The 17,669-nt window shown below is 44.2% G+C and overlaps 1 protein-coding gene across 1 annotated transcript in view; it reads right to left on the bottom strand.

The window, feature by feature from the left end:
* Window positions 1-246: 246 nt before the first annotated feature.
* slc22a7a (solute carrier family 22 member 7a) overlaps window positions 247-17,669 on the bottom strand; it is a 37,878-nt gene continuing 20,455 nt past the window's right edge. Inside the window, exons 3-10 of the mRNA XM_085356730.1 lie at window positions 5,978-6,132; window positions 4,583-4,751; window positions 4,374-4,497; window positions 3,239-3,348; window positions 2,937-3,151; window positions 2,686-2,794; window positions 2,335-2,541; window positions 247-328 (exon numbers count right to left, since the gene is read on the bottom strand). Coding sequence (XP_085212856.1) covers window positions 247-328; window positions 2,335-2,541; window positions 2,686-2,794; window positions 2,937-3,151; window positions 3,239-3,348; window positions 4,374-4,497; window positions 4,583-4,751; window positions 5,978-6,132 — 1,171 coding nt within the window. The remainder of the gene's footprint in view (window positions 329-2,334; window positions 2,542-2,685; window positions 2,795-2,936; window positions 3,152-3,238; window positions 3,349-4,373; window positions 4,498-4,582; window positions 4,752-5,977; window positions 6,133-17,669) is intronic.

Below are 17,669 nucleotides of genomic sequence, written 5' to 3'. Positions count from 1 at the left end.
AAAGCTGAGTATGAGTAGCGGTTGGTTGACAGTTTTGAAATTAGACTTCAAGGCTTGAAACAATAAAATGACAAATGATGCTTCATGCTATATTGTACTGAACAGTCCTAACTGAAACAATATGAGGTCAAAATGAAGATCAGAACAGAATAGTCACTAGTCTGTAAACTCCCAATAGTGAGCAATAATTCATGTGTTAATGAACCAGAACCATCAAAAAGAAAGTCTTCTCTGGCCAGCAGCTGATCAGTCTTCTTTCGATGCTGCTGCCTCTGTACAGTTTACCAGCTCAATCTCTGCATCTTCCTTTGCATCGTCCTGCATGTGTCTACATAGAAAAGAAAAACAGATAAAAACAGTCATTTTTTTCTCTCATTTGTTAAGAGTAAAATAAAGCATCAGTAATTTAAGACAGCAACATTGACATGACTTTTCCATGTTTTACTTTTCTTAACAAAATCCAGTACTTGTCAAGAACAAAATATAATAAAAGGGCACCAAGTTCAGTTCCTTGGAATTGTCATTCTGAATGCCTATTGTTACGGGTTCAGATATTGAGGGTGAGCACAAAAACAATAATGGTCCAGAAGAGCTTCGATCAAACAATGATTTTAATGAACACACGCGTGGGGAGATGAACACTGCCCGGAGACAGCATCGATCTCCGCCCAATAATACACAAACGGTTGTTTTATACCATCAGGGTTTGGTTTATGACGCCCCCTCATGCGTCAAACAGATACAATTCACATACAATAATATTGACGACTTTCGACATATATGGAAAGAGCCTTCACTCCGTCTCGAGGCCAGGTGCCGACTCTCACTTATCTCCTGCAGCATACTTTTGCAGCTACAGGCATTTGCAAACTGTTATTCGAACTCCTAGCCTAAACATGAGCCCAACTGTTGTCTGTGTGTGTATGTCGACCTGCAACGCACTCAGCCTCACCCCGCCCATTGGCGCTTCTAACCTTTTCCCAGACAGAAGCTCTCAGTGGTATGTGTAATAATCTTAACTAAAAGTATGTGTGATCTATTGAATAAATGTTTTACCAAAATGCCCCTACTCAAGGCTTAATAAAAGAATGTAAAATATGAGTTGTGTAAGCGTGTTCTTTCCATAGCTCAACATCCCTTACACCATGTATTGTCTGATCATAGCGCCAAACAAAGTTCACGACCTTCAACTACCTGACTGAGCTTCAATTCTTTAAATAAACACAGAAATGCAAAGTGTATATAAAATGATTACAACTACACCTGTAATGAAAAGGTTAGTACGTGATTATGATAACACCAGTAATACAAATTATAACATAATGCCAACAGCTTCAATCAATGTTTTTGATGAGAATAAGAATTAATGCAATGGTTAATGATAATGGTTATGAATAGTAGCAGTAAAATATTTCCCTGATCTCCACACTATCAACCTTATTGCTGATCGATTCCACTTGCACTTGTATTACAATCAACTGATTTCAGTTTGTGTGCCAGAGGAGGAAAATAGTGGCACAGTCTGCAAGGTGGATATTCTGACCCCACTCTGATTTCTTTTGCATAAAGAACAAGAGCGCTGCTGCTCTAGGACAGCTTCCACTCTTTGCAAGCGCTTGCACAGACAGCATACTAACACTAAGCTAGACAAGAACCCAAAGTGATGATAAAGCTGAGTGACCCCATCCCAGAAGCCAGACCCTGAACTTCAACAGGGAACAATCTGATGAGCAGTCAGGCTGCAGCCTCTGTTTTTAATTGTTCATGTTTCTAAAGTAGGATAACTGTTGTGATTGCTTTGAATCACAGCCAATAAGAACCCAATGAGAATCGATAAGGAGTTGGATTCCTAAGTGATATCGATAACAGAAACAAAGTGCTAATTTCTTATCTTATTCCCATCCCTACTGAATATCTTGACAGTGAGGCAGGTTTGGTCTGTTTGTTGGTATGTGTTCACAGTTTATGTCTATGGTGAGCTATTCCTGCTCTGCACTGGGGCAGGGATAGCTCAGTAGGTAGAGTGGTAGCCCCATGATCGGAAGGTCGGGGGTTCAACTCCACTGAACGGCTACCCTGAGGTACCCCTGAGCAAGTTACCGTCCCTACACACTGCTCCCCGGGCGCTGCATTGGTGGCTGCCCACTGCTTCACTGGGTGAATGGGTTAAATGCAGAGGAACTATTTCCCTATGGGGACTAACACATACACATTACATTACATAGCAATAAAGTACTTCCAGGATACAGATACTTTGAGATTAAATTTAACTTATGACTCATGTTTGAATGTTACTCTCTGATTTGCTTTTTTGCTGTCTTGTCTATACCGTACCTTCCCTCTTCAACATCAACAATGTTTTCAGGCAGACGGACATTGAGTGTCTCGGGGAGCAGGAAGACCAAGCTGCCGCTGATAATTCCAGTGCCAGCAAAGATCAGAGGGGGCAGAAGATGCCAGACATCATTCAGCAGCATGATCAGTGGAGCCAGGGAACTCCCAATCCGACAGATACACGAGGTGTAACCTATACCACATTGCCTGCCCAACAACACAACCAGGAACTATGGTTTTAATGCTGCATCACAAAGTACATTTACTGCATAAAATTTGTAACTAAAAGAGCATTATTTCTGCGCACTTGATGTTAAATGGTGATGCTTCAGAACCCTCAAGGGGTTATACCTGAGGACAGTTGGGTAGAGTTCAGCCGAATAAAGGAATGCGGTGGTGAAAGCTGCCTCAGAGAAACCTTTTGCCACAACAGCAATGCATGTACGAAGCACAGAGAACTCTGAGCAAGAAACAGATCAAAGATGTGTAAGGTATCAGAAACCTTGGAGTGGATTTATGAAGCTAACTAAAACTAACTAAATAAAGAAAGGTCTGCAAGTCTCATTTACTTTAAGTGTAAATAGGGCGGGAAGTTATTTAACCTAGAGGAATGAATGTGTTTATTCCAATCAGAGATCCTGTTATGATTAGAAACCACGCCTGGCCATTTCGTCGACCAATCCAGTCCAAGATGAAGAAGGCGAAGACTTTGGCAGGAACTTCAATGGCACCATAGATGAAATGAGTGAGGTAGATATTGACTCCAAAACCTGAGATCTTGAAACTAATCCCATAGTACAGGAAAGCAACAGCAAACCTGGAGGTTCAGCAACACAAAATGAAACACACAAATACATGAAATGACAACAGTAGCAAGTAGTGCTTTCGAAGAATGACTTGATACCAGAAGAATCCAGAGACAAGTGTGATCTTCCTCAGCTTAGGTGTTTTGACCAAATCCAGATAGGAGTGGTTCTTCTCAGCCACCTCAGAAACCGTCACCTTCACCAGAACCTGCAGTACGGAAAAGTAAAAATATGTATTTTAAAAAGTGCAGTCAGCTGCTCACTTATTTCCCAAGGGGTCACCACAGTAGATGGATTGATATGTTTGAATTGGCACAGATTTGATGCCAGATACCCCTTGGATGAAACACTCAGCTTGTGACCTTCTGGTGCTGAGCGTGTCTATTCTTGTTCTTGAATTAGAGATCTTTTGCAAGAAAAGCAAATCCATTAACTATTGAATTCAATTCTATTTTCTTTTAATTCAGGTTTATTTGGCTTGCCTTGAGGCACCTGCTGATGTGATTTGACACCATTTTATTAAAATTAATTGAATAACAACAATAGTAATTGCAATATTAATTGAGCTACTCTTTAAAGTTTTTGGACCATTTCAAGTTGCTATGCATCAATACAACTGTTAATAATATGTATGATAAAATCCATAGTACATATGCAAAATTGCCAAAAAAATAAACCTGGTACAATAAACCAAAAAAGTTTTTTTGTTTTGTTTTGTTTTTTTGTTTTTTTCGTCTGGACTTGCTTCACCTGCGCCGTCGCCGCTTCCCTAACGGCTGGCAACCTGGATTGTCTCATTACTGCTACTGGCTCTGCTGTCAGCCTCCAGAACTGCTCTGCCGCCAGCGCTGGCTCCACAGTTGGCCTCCTGAATTATTTTTCCATGCAGTCAGCCTCCTAAAATGTTTTGGCCTGAAATCCTGTGCTGTCAACGTCCAGGACGGGCCCTTGAACTGCTCTGTTTTGCACTTGTGCCGTCAAACCTCCAGGCGAGCCCTCTGAACTGTTTCTGGAGTTCCAGTGCCTTTTGTGAACTTTTTGTTTTGGACAATTGCACTAAGGTGTAAAGCTTGATTGTAGGTTAAAAATGGTTTGGGGGGATTGAAAGCTTGATTAACAGACATCAACATCCTGATGCTTTTTCCAGTGTAAAAGCAATCGTATTTGAAATGCTACTCTAAACCTTATATAGCTGTAGATGTTAATTTTGCACACAAGTAACATTAGCTTCACCTCACTATCCAGTTTGGATATGTATTCATTCTTCCCATTGACTTTAGCACACTGAATCAGATACTTCTTGGCTTCCTCTACTCTCCCATTAGCCAGCAACCACCGGGCTGATTCAGGAAGCCACCTGAAGTGAGGCAGAAGAAACTGGATTTTAAAAACACACAGACAATAACATGTTTTCTGTTAGTATTGAAATGGAAACTCCTTACCACCAGGGAATGATGGCAGTAATGCAGGGCACTGTCACTGCTAAAGTCAAATGCCTCCAGTCTCGTATAAAGTAGGCCAGGAGGGCCAGAAACATGTTCCCAACACTCCAAGATAAACTCATAACAGTACCAGCAAAGGTACGGTGCTTTATATCTGTCCATTCAATACCTGAGGAGGAAGTAAAAGAAAGTGTCTGAGGTCATGTTTCAACATGAATATCTCAAAAACTATTAAAGATAAAAGCCTGAAATTTTACTTGTCTTTGTTACATCAAATAATGTCTCACTAATGAATAGTTAAAATATTTAAAAAAAGAAAATAATCTAGCAGTCCTGCAAAGTCCCACGTTTGATCACACACTAATAAAAAAAACTTAACATTGCAAAAGACAAATACTGACAATGTCTGAAAAATATATAGTTATACTTTGCAGAAATGCAAGAGAAAATGTAGAATATGTTTTTAAATTTGATGCCTTCAGTGAGAATCTACAATGTAAATAATGATGAAAATGAAGTAAAAACATTAAATGAGATGGTGTGGGTAAACACATTTAATTATTTTTCTACATTTTTGCAGGCGCTGTGGGAGTTTTACAATGCCCATGTCATGTCCGCTCGCTGCTTTCGCAGAATCGCGTTCGGAACAGGTTGTAGTCACTGGGTGCAAAGTCCAGACTATAGGGTGGGTAGGCGGGCGATGAACTTCCAACCGAAGTCTTGCAGGAGAGTGACAGTTTGACGGGCGACGTGTGGACTCGCGGTGTTATGGAGAATGCTTATGCACAGTGTGCGCAGTGCGGGCATTGCGCAACTGTGTTTTCGGACCGAAAGGGGATATTGTTGGTGACTTTCTGCCTGTTGGGACCACAAGAAATGCTGACAGGTACTGTGAAACACTGGAAAAAACTCAGAAGGGCATTTCAGAACTAGAAAAGAGGAATGGTGAGCAAGGGCATATATATCACATCTTTCTGGCTGACAAACCTGTGAATTACACAGTATGCCAGAGCTACTCCCAACCTAACGTGGACTTTGTAGGTCTCCGACTAAAAGCAGGCTAATATTGCTCTCATCACTCACCCACCAGTGCCAAAAGACACCTTCTGCATAATAGAACACAAAAAGCATTTGCAGACTGCCGTTACATTTCTCTCTCTTTAGACCACTAACGATCAAATCAATGCATAATGATGAAACATATTTTTGAAGGAAAGAAAGAGTTGATATGATTTAAAAAGTTATATTTTTATGAAGAATAATATCCAATAAACAAAAAACATTGCACAACACTTCACAGCAGGTTTTACACTGATTAAAGGGGTACTGTAGAAATGTATTTAAGTGAAATTTAAGTGAATGGACATTAGACTTTGTGTTTCATAAATTTCTTACCGAGGACCACACCAATGATTGACATCCCACTGAGGGCTGCACCACAGACTGCTCTGGAGATTGCAAACATAGTGTAGGAAGTGGAGAAGGCAGAAGTGGCTCCTAATGTCGTGGAGGCAATGAAAGCCACCAGAATCATTGACTTACGACCAAACCTGCAACATACAAATTTTAGCAATGAGTTTCAACTGTATTAGATGAGCTAGAACTGCAGGATAATTTCTGGGTTTTTTTACATTCCAAGGACATTTTCGTTTTTTTGCATTAAAGGTCATGTAATGAGATTAAACACATTAGCATGGCACTAAATGGACCTTACAGTTGCAGCAATGCGGCTTATAATGTCACTTGTTAGGCGTGTCTTCTGTAGATCAAGAAATTACTTAATTAGTTGAAAAAAATCAATAGACCATGAAATATGACAAATGTGACTCTGTAGAAAATGAATGGACAGATGGATGAATGGATGGAGTCCCTATGATATCAGCCAGATTTTACTGATTGTGTGGCACCAGAAATGATTCTAAAAATTAATCGCATCACACGAAATATGAGCTCTGTGTGTGTGTGTCTGTCTCATGTGACATGTTGAATAATCCCAAAATGTTAGTTACCTAATAAGTCCATGTCAGTGATTACAAAAACAGTCTCCACATGACTTTTTTTTACTTAAGTACAATCTGGACCTACCCCCAAGCCCCTCCACATCTCCCTTCCACTTCCTAACATAAGCAGACATGCTTGTTTTTCTTATCAGTGCAGTAGCAGCTGACTTTGTCTGAACAAAGGCTGGTTGTAATAATGAGTCACAGGACAACAATGACGTAGTGCAATGCCTTGCTTAGATGAAGAAATATCTGTGTCAATCTAATTGTTATAAAGCCATAATTTTAACTAAACTAATTACAGCTGAATTAAATGGTCTGGGAAGGCATATCCATAGAGGGACACATAGACCTCTACCGGTTAGGCAAAGGCAACCTGACTGCCATTAGATATCAGGATGAAATCATTGTTAGACCCTATACTGGTACAGTGGATCCTAGGTTCCTCCTAGTGTATGACAATGGCCGAATGTGGTAAGAGTATACAGTTCCTAGAGGAACTGATACCACTCTCCGCCACACTCGCCTGATGTAAATCCAACAGAACACCTCTGGAATATTATGTTTCAGTCCTTCCAATGCTGCCAGGTTGCACCTCAGACTGTCTTAGGAGTGCCCTGGTCCAGGTCTGGGCGATGATCCTGCATGACAGCATCTGTCATCTCATGAGGAACATGTACCGTGCATGCATACTTGTACTACTGAGTACTATTTTGCATTTCTGCAAAATAAATTTGGTAAAATGGAATAGTCCGCTGCATCATTTTTTCCACTTTGATTTTTGGGATATCTTTGAATTCAGCTGTATGTAGGTTGATCATTTTCATTCCCATTAAACATTGGGGCATGCTTTCATTTCCAACATATTACCCAATCCATATCTGTTTAGATATCGAACACATTTTTTTCCCAAATGAAATCTGCCCCATTCATTTTTTTGAGCAGTGTAGTACTTTTTCACTGTCTGTGGCACAGTTCACTATATCTGATTCAGCAGCTCCGTGTTTTATTACCTTGTTAAGTATCAACCTTTTTGAATATGGTTGCTCAATTTATTATAGTAGTAGTATGAATCTTCCTACTATTTGGACATTTTTAAAACTGTGGCAGGGAACCCATTCAGTTGTTTACACTCAAGAATAGCTCTTGGCTCTGCATCACTCAGAACGTCTCTACATGGAAAGACCACTATATTTCACAAAGGTAAAAGAAGGACTTCAGGCTGCAGAGCTTAAGTGAAGGGTCAGGAGCAGAAGAGACGGTAAACCATTTGTTATTATGTGAAATGTTTCAGTTTTAAGTTTTATTTGTCATATATGGATAACATCACTACCGTGCCTACTATTATACCGTGACAAGTACCATGACAAACAGTACTGTGTCTACTGTCTGCCCCAGGTGAACCAGGGTTAGGTGGATCAGGGCTTGCATGCAGCCCAGGTACAGAGTAGGTCTCTACCGGAGAAGGAAGGTGTTGGTGCTCAGCAGCTGGCTGGGCTGGGGAAGCCTCATGGAACCTCCTCCTTGGGGTTGGAAATAGTTGACTTCCTGCCGCGTGCCAGCTGCGCTGCCAAGTGATCGTCTGACTGGGTTACAGCAATCTCGAGGGCCTCGCGGCCAGGAGGGCGGGGTTGGTCTGCTATCACCAGCTGGCCATCCACTCAACAAACCTTTCTCGTACTACCACATCCAGCAGTCACACTTCTCCTGGTGTGGGGCCTGGCTGCACCCACCTGCCTGCAACATCATGCAGCCCCTAGCGAGGGGCATGTCTCCCGGGAGGGCGGGTAGGAACACCCGCCCTCTCACATCATCTATAACTGACTGAGACAGGACTCTCTTCCAGACACTAAACCAAGGCACAATGTACATTTCAAATTCCTTTAATTTTAAATATGTTTATATTGTCTATCCTGTAAAATAGTCAGATGTCTATTCATATTAATGTACAGAATTCACCTGCTTGCTGCTACTACTGCTACTACTGCACATTCACCCAATGTATATACTATATATACTATATATATATATATATATATATAAAAAAAAAAAAACACCCAGCGCGCCCCTGCGGGCGGTTTATCCTTCAAGCTCGGGTCCTCTACCAGAGGCCTGGGAGCTTGAGGGTCCTGCGCAGTATCTTAGCTGTTCCCAGGACTGCGCTCTTCTGGACAGAGATCTCCGATGTTATTCCCGGGATCTGCTGGAGCCACTCGCCTAGCTTGGGAGTCACCGCACCTAGTGCTCCGATTACCACGGGGACCACCGTTACCTTCACCCTCCACATCCTCTCGAGCTCTTCTCTGAGCCCTTGGTATTTCTCCAGCTTCTCGTGTTCCTTCTTCCTGATATTGCTGTCATTCGGAACCGCTACATCGATCACTACGGCCGTCTTCTTCTGTTTGTCTACCACCACTATGTCCGGTTGGTTAGCCACCACCATTTTGTCCGTCTGTATCTGGAAGTCCCACAGGATCTTAGCTCGGTCATTCTCCACCACCCTTGGGGGCATCTCCCATTTTGACCTCGGGACTTCTAGGTTATACTCGGCACAGATGTTCCTGTACACTATGCCGGCCACTTGGTTATGGCGTTCCATGTATGCCTTGCCTGCTAGCATCTTGCACCCTGCTGTTATGTGCTGGATTGTCTCTGGGGCATCTTTACACAGCCTGCACCTGGGGTCTTGCCTGGTGTGATAGACCCCAGCCTCTATGGATCTTGTACTCAGAGCTTGTTCTTGTGCTGCCATGATTAGTGCCTCTGTGCTGTCTTTCAGTCCAGCTTTGTCCAGCCACTGGTAGGATTTCTGGATATCAGCCACCTCCTCTATCTGCCGGTGGTACATACCGTGCAGGGGCCTGTCCTTCCATGATGGTTCCTCGTCTCCCTCCTCTTTCTTGGGTTTCTGCTGCCTGAGGTATTCACTGAGCACTCGGTCAGTTGGGGCCATCTTCCCAATGTATTCTTGGATGTTCCTTGTCTCATCCTGGACTGTGGTGCTGACACTCACCAGTCCCCGGCCCCCTTCCTTCCGCTTAGCGTACAGCCTCAGGGTGCTGGACTTGGGGTGAAACCCTCCATGCATGGTAAGGAGCTTTCTTGTCTTTATGTCAGTGGCTTCTATCTCCTCCTTTGGCCAGCCTATTACCCCAGCAGGGTACCTGATCACGGGCAGGGCGTACGTGTTGATGGCCCGGATCTTGTTCTTACCATTCAGCTGACTCCTCAGGACTTGCCTGACCCTCTGCAGGTACTTGGTGGTTGCAGCCTTTCTAGCGGCCTCTTCATGGTTCCCATTTGCCTGCGGGATCCCCAGGTACTTGTAACTGTCCTCTATGTCTGCAATGTTGCCTTCTGGTAGTTCAATCCCCTCAGTTCTGACTACCTTCCCTCTCTTTGTTACCATCCGACTACACTTCTCCAGTCCGAACGACATTCCAATGTCATTGCTGTATAGCCTGGTAGTGTGGATCAGTGAATCGATGTCTCGTTCACTCTTGGCATACAGCTTGATGTCATCCATGTACAGGAGGTGGCTGACAACTGCTCCGTAGTCGGTATCCGTAGCCAGTCTTGTTAATGATCTCACTGAGGGGGTTCAGGCCTATGCAGAACAGCAGTGGGGACAGAGCATCTCCTTGGTAGATCCCGCACTTGATGGTAACTTGTGCTATGGGCTTGGAGTTGGCCTCTAGTGTTGTACGCCACATCCCCATTGAGTTCCTGATGAAGGCTCTTAGGGTCCCATTGATCTTGTACAATTCTAGGCATTCCAGTATCCAGCTGTGGGGCATAGAGTCATAGGCCTTCTTGTAATCAATCCAGGCAGTGCACAGGTTGGTCAGTCTGGTCTTGCAGTCTCGGCTGATTGTTCTGTCTACCAGTAGCTGGTGTTTTGCACCTCTGGTATTCTTGCCAATTCCTTTCTGTGTCCCGCTCATGTATTGACCCATGTGCCTGTTCATCTTAGCCGATATGATGCCTGACAGGAGCTTCCATGTAGTACTGAGGCAGGTTATTGGTCGGTAGTTGGAGGGGACCGGTCCCTTCTTGGGGTCCTTGGGGATCAGGACCGTCCGGCCTTCAGTTAGCCATTCCGGGTGTCTCTCGTTAACTAGCAGCTGGTTCATTTGTGCTGCCAGACGCTCGTGGAGTGCAGTCAGCTTCTTCAGCCAGTAGGCGTGAACCATGTCGGGCCCTGGTGCTGTCCAACTCTTCATACTGGAGACCCTTTCTTGGATATCTGCCACTGTGATGGTTACTGGACCCTGTTCAGGGAGGTCGCTGTGGTCTGCCCTCAGATCCACTAGCCACTGAGCATTGCCGTTATGGGTTGCATCCTTCTCCCATATGCTCTTCCAGTATTGCTCCGTCTCCAGCCTTGGTGGTGCTGTTCTCTTATTGTTCCCTTGCTGGTTCTGTGGAGAACAGCTGGTTTATTCTCCTGCCTTCTATCTCTCTGGTGTACCTCCTCAAGCGGCTGGCCAAGGCTGTGAGTCTTTGCTTGGCAGTTTCCAAGGCCTCAGGTATGGACAGCTTGCTGTATTTCTTAGGCACCTTATTTGTCGCACCTTTCTGCAACTCCGTTAGTTGGCTAACCTCCCTCCGTGCTACTTTGATCTTGCCCTCTAGCCTCCTTCTCCATGGAGGGTACTGCCCCTTGTGGCTGTTCAACTTGTAGCCAAGCATCTCACTGATCACTGCTGCCGTATTGTAGATCAGCTTGTTAGTGTCGGTAATCGTGGTTGTAGGTATTGCCCGTAGTGCTGCATTAACATCATCTAGCAGACCTTCTGAGGGTACTTCACGTAACCGGTAACTTGGTAACCGGCTACGGGGGATCCAGGTTTCAAGCTTGGCCATGATCCTATTTTTCAGGTCAGCTCCTCTCGCACTCAACAATCCTTCTCCTATCGCACTTGGGGCTATGTACCCAATCTCGGGTGGGGGTGATGATATCTCCCCCCTGACCTGGCGTCCTGACTCCTCCTTGCCGTAGCATTTGTGTTGTACCTCGTCAATCTCTAGCTGTGAGAGCAGTCCCTTCTTTCGAATGTTGGAACACTGAGCTACTAGTTGTTTCGCCGTCATTGTGGATGTTGGGTATCGAAGAATCCATAGGTCCCTCATCCTATTCATGTAGCCCCTTCCGCCGGGGTTACTTGCGTAGTAGCATTCCAACAACGCCCTGTTTTCGTCCCTTGCCCACCGATGCCTTCTTGTTCCAGTAGCCCACTTTTCGTCAGGGTGCCCTGGTTCCTCAACACCTGACGCGGACCTTGTTGATCCGGGCGACGTCCGAGCCGGCATGCCTTCATATTTATCTGTCTCGCTCATGTCTGCGGTAGGCTTGCTTAGCATAGGGGGTCTAGCCTTAGGACCCTTACTGGATACAGACGCCCCAGGCAGGAATCGAACTTGCGATCCTCTGTTCCAAAGGCGTGTAGTTTAACCACTACGCTATCCAGCTGCTTATAATATTATATATATATATATATATATATATATATAAATATATATATATAAAAATATATATAATGTTCTTCCTCTACACCCCCCCCCCCCCCCCCCCCCATTTTTGCACATGTCGAGGAGCGTGTCAGGTTACATTTCACTGTGTGTTATACTTGTATAACTATGCATGTGACAAATAAAGAACCTTGAACCTTGAACCCTGTCTGCTCCTCCCGGAAGCAGCGGCGATGGCCCTCTGGGGAGAGATCCAGTCAGCCCAAGATTGCCCTAACCATGACAGGGAGGCTAACGGTGTGTTCACACCGAACGCGATGGACGCGAATAAAACGCCCCTAATTTGACGCGTGTACATTCGCGTCTCAACGCGTGTCCAAGAAAAATCCATCGCGCGTCAAAATTTGACGCGCGTGAACCGGAAATGTGAGAGGAATGTGGGAGGGAGTTGTGCCAGACCGGTATCTTTGCAAGATGGCAGCTATCGAGCTAGCGCTTGAAGAGAGAGTCTCCCTTCTCTATGTACTGTGGAGAGCAGAGCAGCAGCGTAAAAGACGTCCTCGCCGTACCTGGGTCCATCAGGTCCTCCAGAGGCATGAGCAGTTTGGTGAGTTTCACCACTTGCTCCAGGAGCTGCGCCTGGATGACGGCCGATTCCAGCGCTATCACCGTCGGCCAGTTTGAGGACCTGCTTTCCCTCGTCGGTCCCAGCATCGCCCGCCTAGACACCAACTACAGACGCTCAATCCCACCTGCAGAGCGCCTGTCCGTCTGCCTGAGGTTAGTAAAACTATTTAATACGGTAGTCCTTTATTGATATCTGTGCTAATATGCTAATCCATCCAGTTATACACTGCTAACATGGATGTGCTATGCTAACAGTGAATGCTGTCGGTGTTTACTGAAAGCAAACTGTGGTACAGAGACGACTCTTTATAATATTTCTAGTGATACTCAGAAGCTCTCATCAAGTCCCGATTTAATTCGATTTATGCTGTTATCAGTGTTTGCATGATAGCATGGCTGTGGTGTCACATCAATGTATGCGCTCGGTGTTTGCTGATATCAAACTGTAGCATTAGGACCACTGAGTTAACCTTTGTAGTGATACTCACTCCTTTTTATTTAGACCTGGTTTAATTCTGGGATAGTTGAATATTTGTATATAATCCCTGCAGCTGTCAGACTCTATAGCAGGGGTCACAGCCTTTATTAAAACAGAGTTAGATAAAACTGAACAGTTTGGTTCATCTTTAGTTACATGGTTCTATCTTGATAAGCTGTCTTATCACAGATTAATTTTTCAAAAATATTAATGATTTAAGCAAGGAAAGGGCTACATGTCAACACACAACTCTTTATTTCTATTAATGTCTTACTTCATTCCTACCTGATTGACATGTTTAGGAATTATGAGTGATTGGCTCACTGTAGTTGTGAAAGTTGCTACCAATCAAATTATGATATATTAAAGTTAAAACAAAACACAACTGTTTTAGATATTATCTAATATACATTTTGTAATTATCCTTATAATTACAAAAGGTTTTATGTAAGATTCATGTTTTGTGATTTAAATCTGACATCACAAAAGTATTTTGGAATTTGAATAATGTATTTTGTAACTGCAGTACACATAATACTGATTTTGAACAATTTTGTCCAGGTTCCTTGTCACCGGGGACTCCTTCAGGACCATCGCATTCAGTTTCAGAGTCGGTGTGTCCACGGTGAGCCAGATCACCCCCCAGGCAGCGACGTCCATCTGGGACTGTCTAGTGGACGACTTCATGGCTGTGCCTTCACCTGGAGACTGGCGGTCCATCACAGAGGGATTCCAGGAGCGCTGGAACTTTCCTCTGTGCTGTGCAGCTCTGGATGGGAAGCACATCCAGACAAAGGCACCCCATATATCATATAGGAGACACACACATTGATATACACTAAATATTCATTTCATTTCTTTTTTGTGGTGCCCAAATTGATGCACCTGCTTGATTTTGTTTAAACAATTATTGCACACTTTCTGTAAATCCAGTAAACTTCTTTTCACTTCTCAAATATCACTGTGTGTGTCTCCTGTATGATATTTAACTGACATTTTTTATTGTAACAACCAACGATTTATACAGGAAAATAATGTCTATTAACAAGGTTGCCCAAACTTTTGCATCCCACTGTATTAGTATATTTTGTCATTAGTATAATATGAAATAAATTCTACATGTGTCAAGTCGTGTGCCAACATTTGCTGTGTAGTAGAACTGAGACATTAGTCATTATAAACATTTATTTGAAATAATATTAAAAGTCTCAAACAGAAAAACATTAAACATAAATATATAAAATATAAGAATTTACAGAGAGACAGGAATAAAAAGGACCAGCTGCTCTCCAGAGCAGGAACAAGGCTGGGGAGGAAATGCTCCATTGGAGACTGGTGTGGCCTCTTCAGGGACTCCAGGATGGCCAGCTCCACCGCCGATGGACCGTCCTGGGACCCGTCCCTCATCTGCCTCGGAGCAGTCCTCTGTGGGCCTGTAAAACAGCACAAAACACAAAGAAATGAGAAGGCTGCTACTAGATTTTAATTTCAACATTGAAAAAAAAAAGAAAACAATAACAGGATATAATCAGATTGGTTGTAGATATTTAGTAAAGGTGATCACAAGGGAATCCCACCGACTAAAAAGGTATCAGTGCTTGCTGTACATATCTGTGGGTGCAGCAGCAGGAGCTCAGGGACTGGGGAGCCAGGAGAAGCAACAGGGGATGCTCTGCTGCAGAATCAGTTGGTTCTATCAATATAGTATTAAATGTTAACAGGTTGGATATAATAATCGTAGAGTAGACAGTGGTCCCTCATTTATTGCAGGGGTTCTCAGAATAACTAGCCCCTGGTCACAGTTCTCACAATTGATTCTCAAAGTGCAAACCTTTGTAGATTGCAAAACGTAAAAGTATTATTATGCCGCGGTTTGTCTTCATCTGCCCGCCACTTTCGTGCGCCTTTTTCCCTCACGGTGCAGGTGTCTATTTCCGAATGAGGGTCTTAGTTATGGGTGTTTTTGTGCTGTTTTTTCTATTGGACGCGATGGTTATCAAAACCAAACGTGATAAATTTGGCAAGCGCAGGAGACACGGCACGGAGCAGATTTGTCAATCAGGCTGCAGAATGCAATGCTGTACTGTGCAATAAAAAATCAGCGAAAAAGCAAAGCAGTGACGGATGAACAGCGGGACCACTGTGTGCTGTTTATTAATAAACAAAATATATTCCTAAATGACAACATGCATAAAAGCAGAACGGTATTTGTACGTCAGTGGGAAAATAGCGGTGGCTTGCTAGCTTTTGTGCGGCTTCCCCGGGTCAGTGAAAACTTTCAAAAGAGAAATGAATGAACTTACCAGGTTGCCCGATCTCTTTACACATCTTCCTCCAAGCTCGGTCCTTTTTATTCCTGTCTCGGTACTGAAAGCAGCTGGTGTCGTACAGCTCCGAGTTGTTTGCTACCGCATTGATTAGCCTTCCCCTCCATTGAAGTATGAAAGGCTTTGGCTGGATCTGCCCCTTTGACCTAGGTAACAGCCACGTCACCAGGCTCCTGATTGGTTGTCGCGGCGCGATTTGACGCTGGAGTTCAGATTTTTCCAACTCGAGCGGTAGACGCGAAACGCGCGTATGCACAAAATGCAACACAAAAACTCACGCGCGTGGTTTTATTCGCGAGTCAAACGCGCCAGACGCGCTACACTGACGCGCGTTTCACGCGTTTTGGCGTTTTCGCGACGCAAATCTGCTTCCGAATTTTCGCGGGACCCGCAATCGCGCGTCAACGCGCCTTTCCATTGACTTTACATGTAAACCTGACGCTCTATTCGCGTCCATCGCGTTCGGTGTGAACACGGCTACCTGGACCTCCCCTAACAGCAGTGTCAAGGCCCATTCCTTGCCCAGTTATGGGCACACCTCTCACTTTGGTTTAGAAAATCTCAACTAAAGCCTCTGAATCGTCGCTTTCCTCTATTTGGTGGAGCACCACTGGCAGGAGCCAGAGTGACCAAAAAGGTTTGATGAAACCGTTTGCATCTGCCTGAACCTGCAGTTTCTTTAGCTGTTCACTATGCACAGCCACCTGCTCCTGGTGCATCACCGCCAAATCTTCCACCATCTGCATTTCAGCTGCCCTCTTCAGCTCGCACGCACCACACAGCTTTCTCCTCTGGGCATTGTCAGCTACTGAAATAGGGAACCCAACCCCTCCCCTGTAGCTGAGCCACAAAACACCCCGCCACACTGCCTCTGGGACCAAGCCCCAGGTAATGCTTGAGTCCTCCCCCTCGTCCCAAGTCTTTGCTTCCTCCCTCTGTCAGTGGGATTAAAGAGGTCCTCAAAGTGTTCCTTCCACCGCCTTCCACAGTATCCTCAGTTGAAGTCAGCGACACTCCACTCGCACTGTACACATTGTTGGTAGAGCAACTCTTTAACCTTCTGAGCTGTGTTCCGCTTGGCCTGCTGGTGCCTATCAGCTGCCTCTGAAGTCCTACAGGCTAACCAAGCCTGATACGACTGGTTCTTCTGCCTGATTGCTCCCTGCACCACAATAACATTACCTTAATTTTATTGCACAAAAGGATGAGAGGGCGATGATAAAGTGGAGACTACTCCAGGACAGAAATAACTGCCTTACACTGTTAACACAACTTCGGCTCTTCACAAGCACCTGCACAGACAGCATGCTAACGCCAAGAATCCAGAGTGATGTTAAAGCTGAGTAAATGCTGAGCCCAGCCCAGCACTGTGATAAAGTGAGCCGTCATTTGCCATGAAGCCGCTGCTGAACTTAAACAGGTAACAAACTGATGAGCAGTCAGGCTACAGCCTCTGTTTTTACATGTTCATGTGTCCAAAGTAGAAACACTGTGGTGATTGCTTTGAAGTGTCTTTGTGCTGGTTTTCATGTTTTGTTGGGCTGTCGGCTTTGTGTTCATACCTAAATACAAAGAGAAAGATGTGTGTTGGGATTTGTGTTGATGTGTGGGGCTGTAGCTTGTTGTTTTTTTATTGTTAAATAGTATTTATGAGACATTGTGTTGCAGATCATTTTACAGAGAAACATGAAAGCAACTTAACAAGTAGTATAACGTATGTCTGGGTGTAATGTACGGCATTACTTTTAAGAATTTTTTTTAACATGCATAATAACATTTTTACTTTACTTATCAATAAGGGAATCAATAAAGAATTGAATCGATAAGTGATATCGATAATGGAATCAGAATCGCTAAGTTCTCATCCCTACCAACCACCTTGTGGCCATAGCTCAGTGCAGAAGCCCCAGCAATAGAAGTGCTGATCATGGCCCACCGAGGCCTCAGCCGGGCATTCCCAGTGCACCCTCACTATACATTTGGGTGCGCCAGGTTTTGGTTAGCACCCTTCCCCACCACCTGATCGAACTCACCAATAGGCGGTGGTCAGTTGACAGCTCAGCCCCTCTCTTCACTGGACTGTCTACAACATACTGCTACAGATCTGATGATACGCTTTGAAACCACCGACTGGGATATATTCTACATTTTTGCTTGTTGTTTGTATGTTATTTACATTGCTT

This window comes from Diplotaxodon limnothrissa, linkage group LG6, assembly GCF_057381915.1.
Source record: "Diplotaxodon limnothrissa isolate DT_005_m linkage group LG6, D_limnothrissa_male_GT1.1, whole genome shotgun sequence".
In the NCBI taxonomy this organism is placed as follows: domain Eukaryota; kingdom Metazoa; phylum Chordata; class Actinopteri; order Cichliformes; family Cichlidae; genus Diplotaxodon; species Diplotaxodon limnothrissa.
This window is presented reverse-complemented; position numbering and strand designations above follow the sequence as displayed.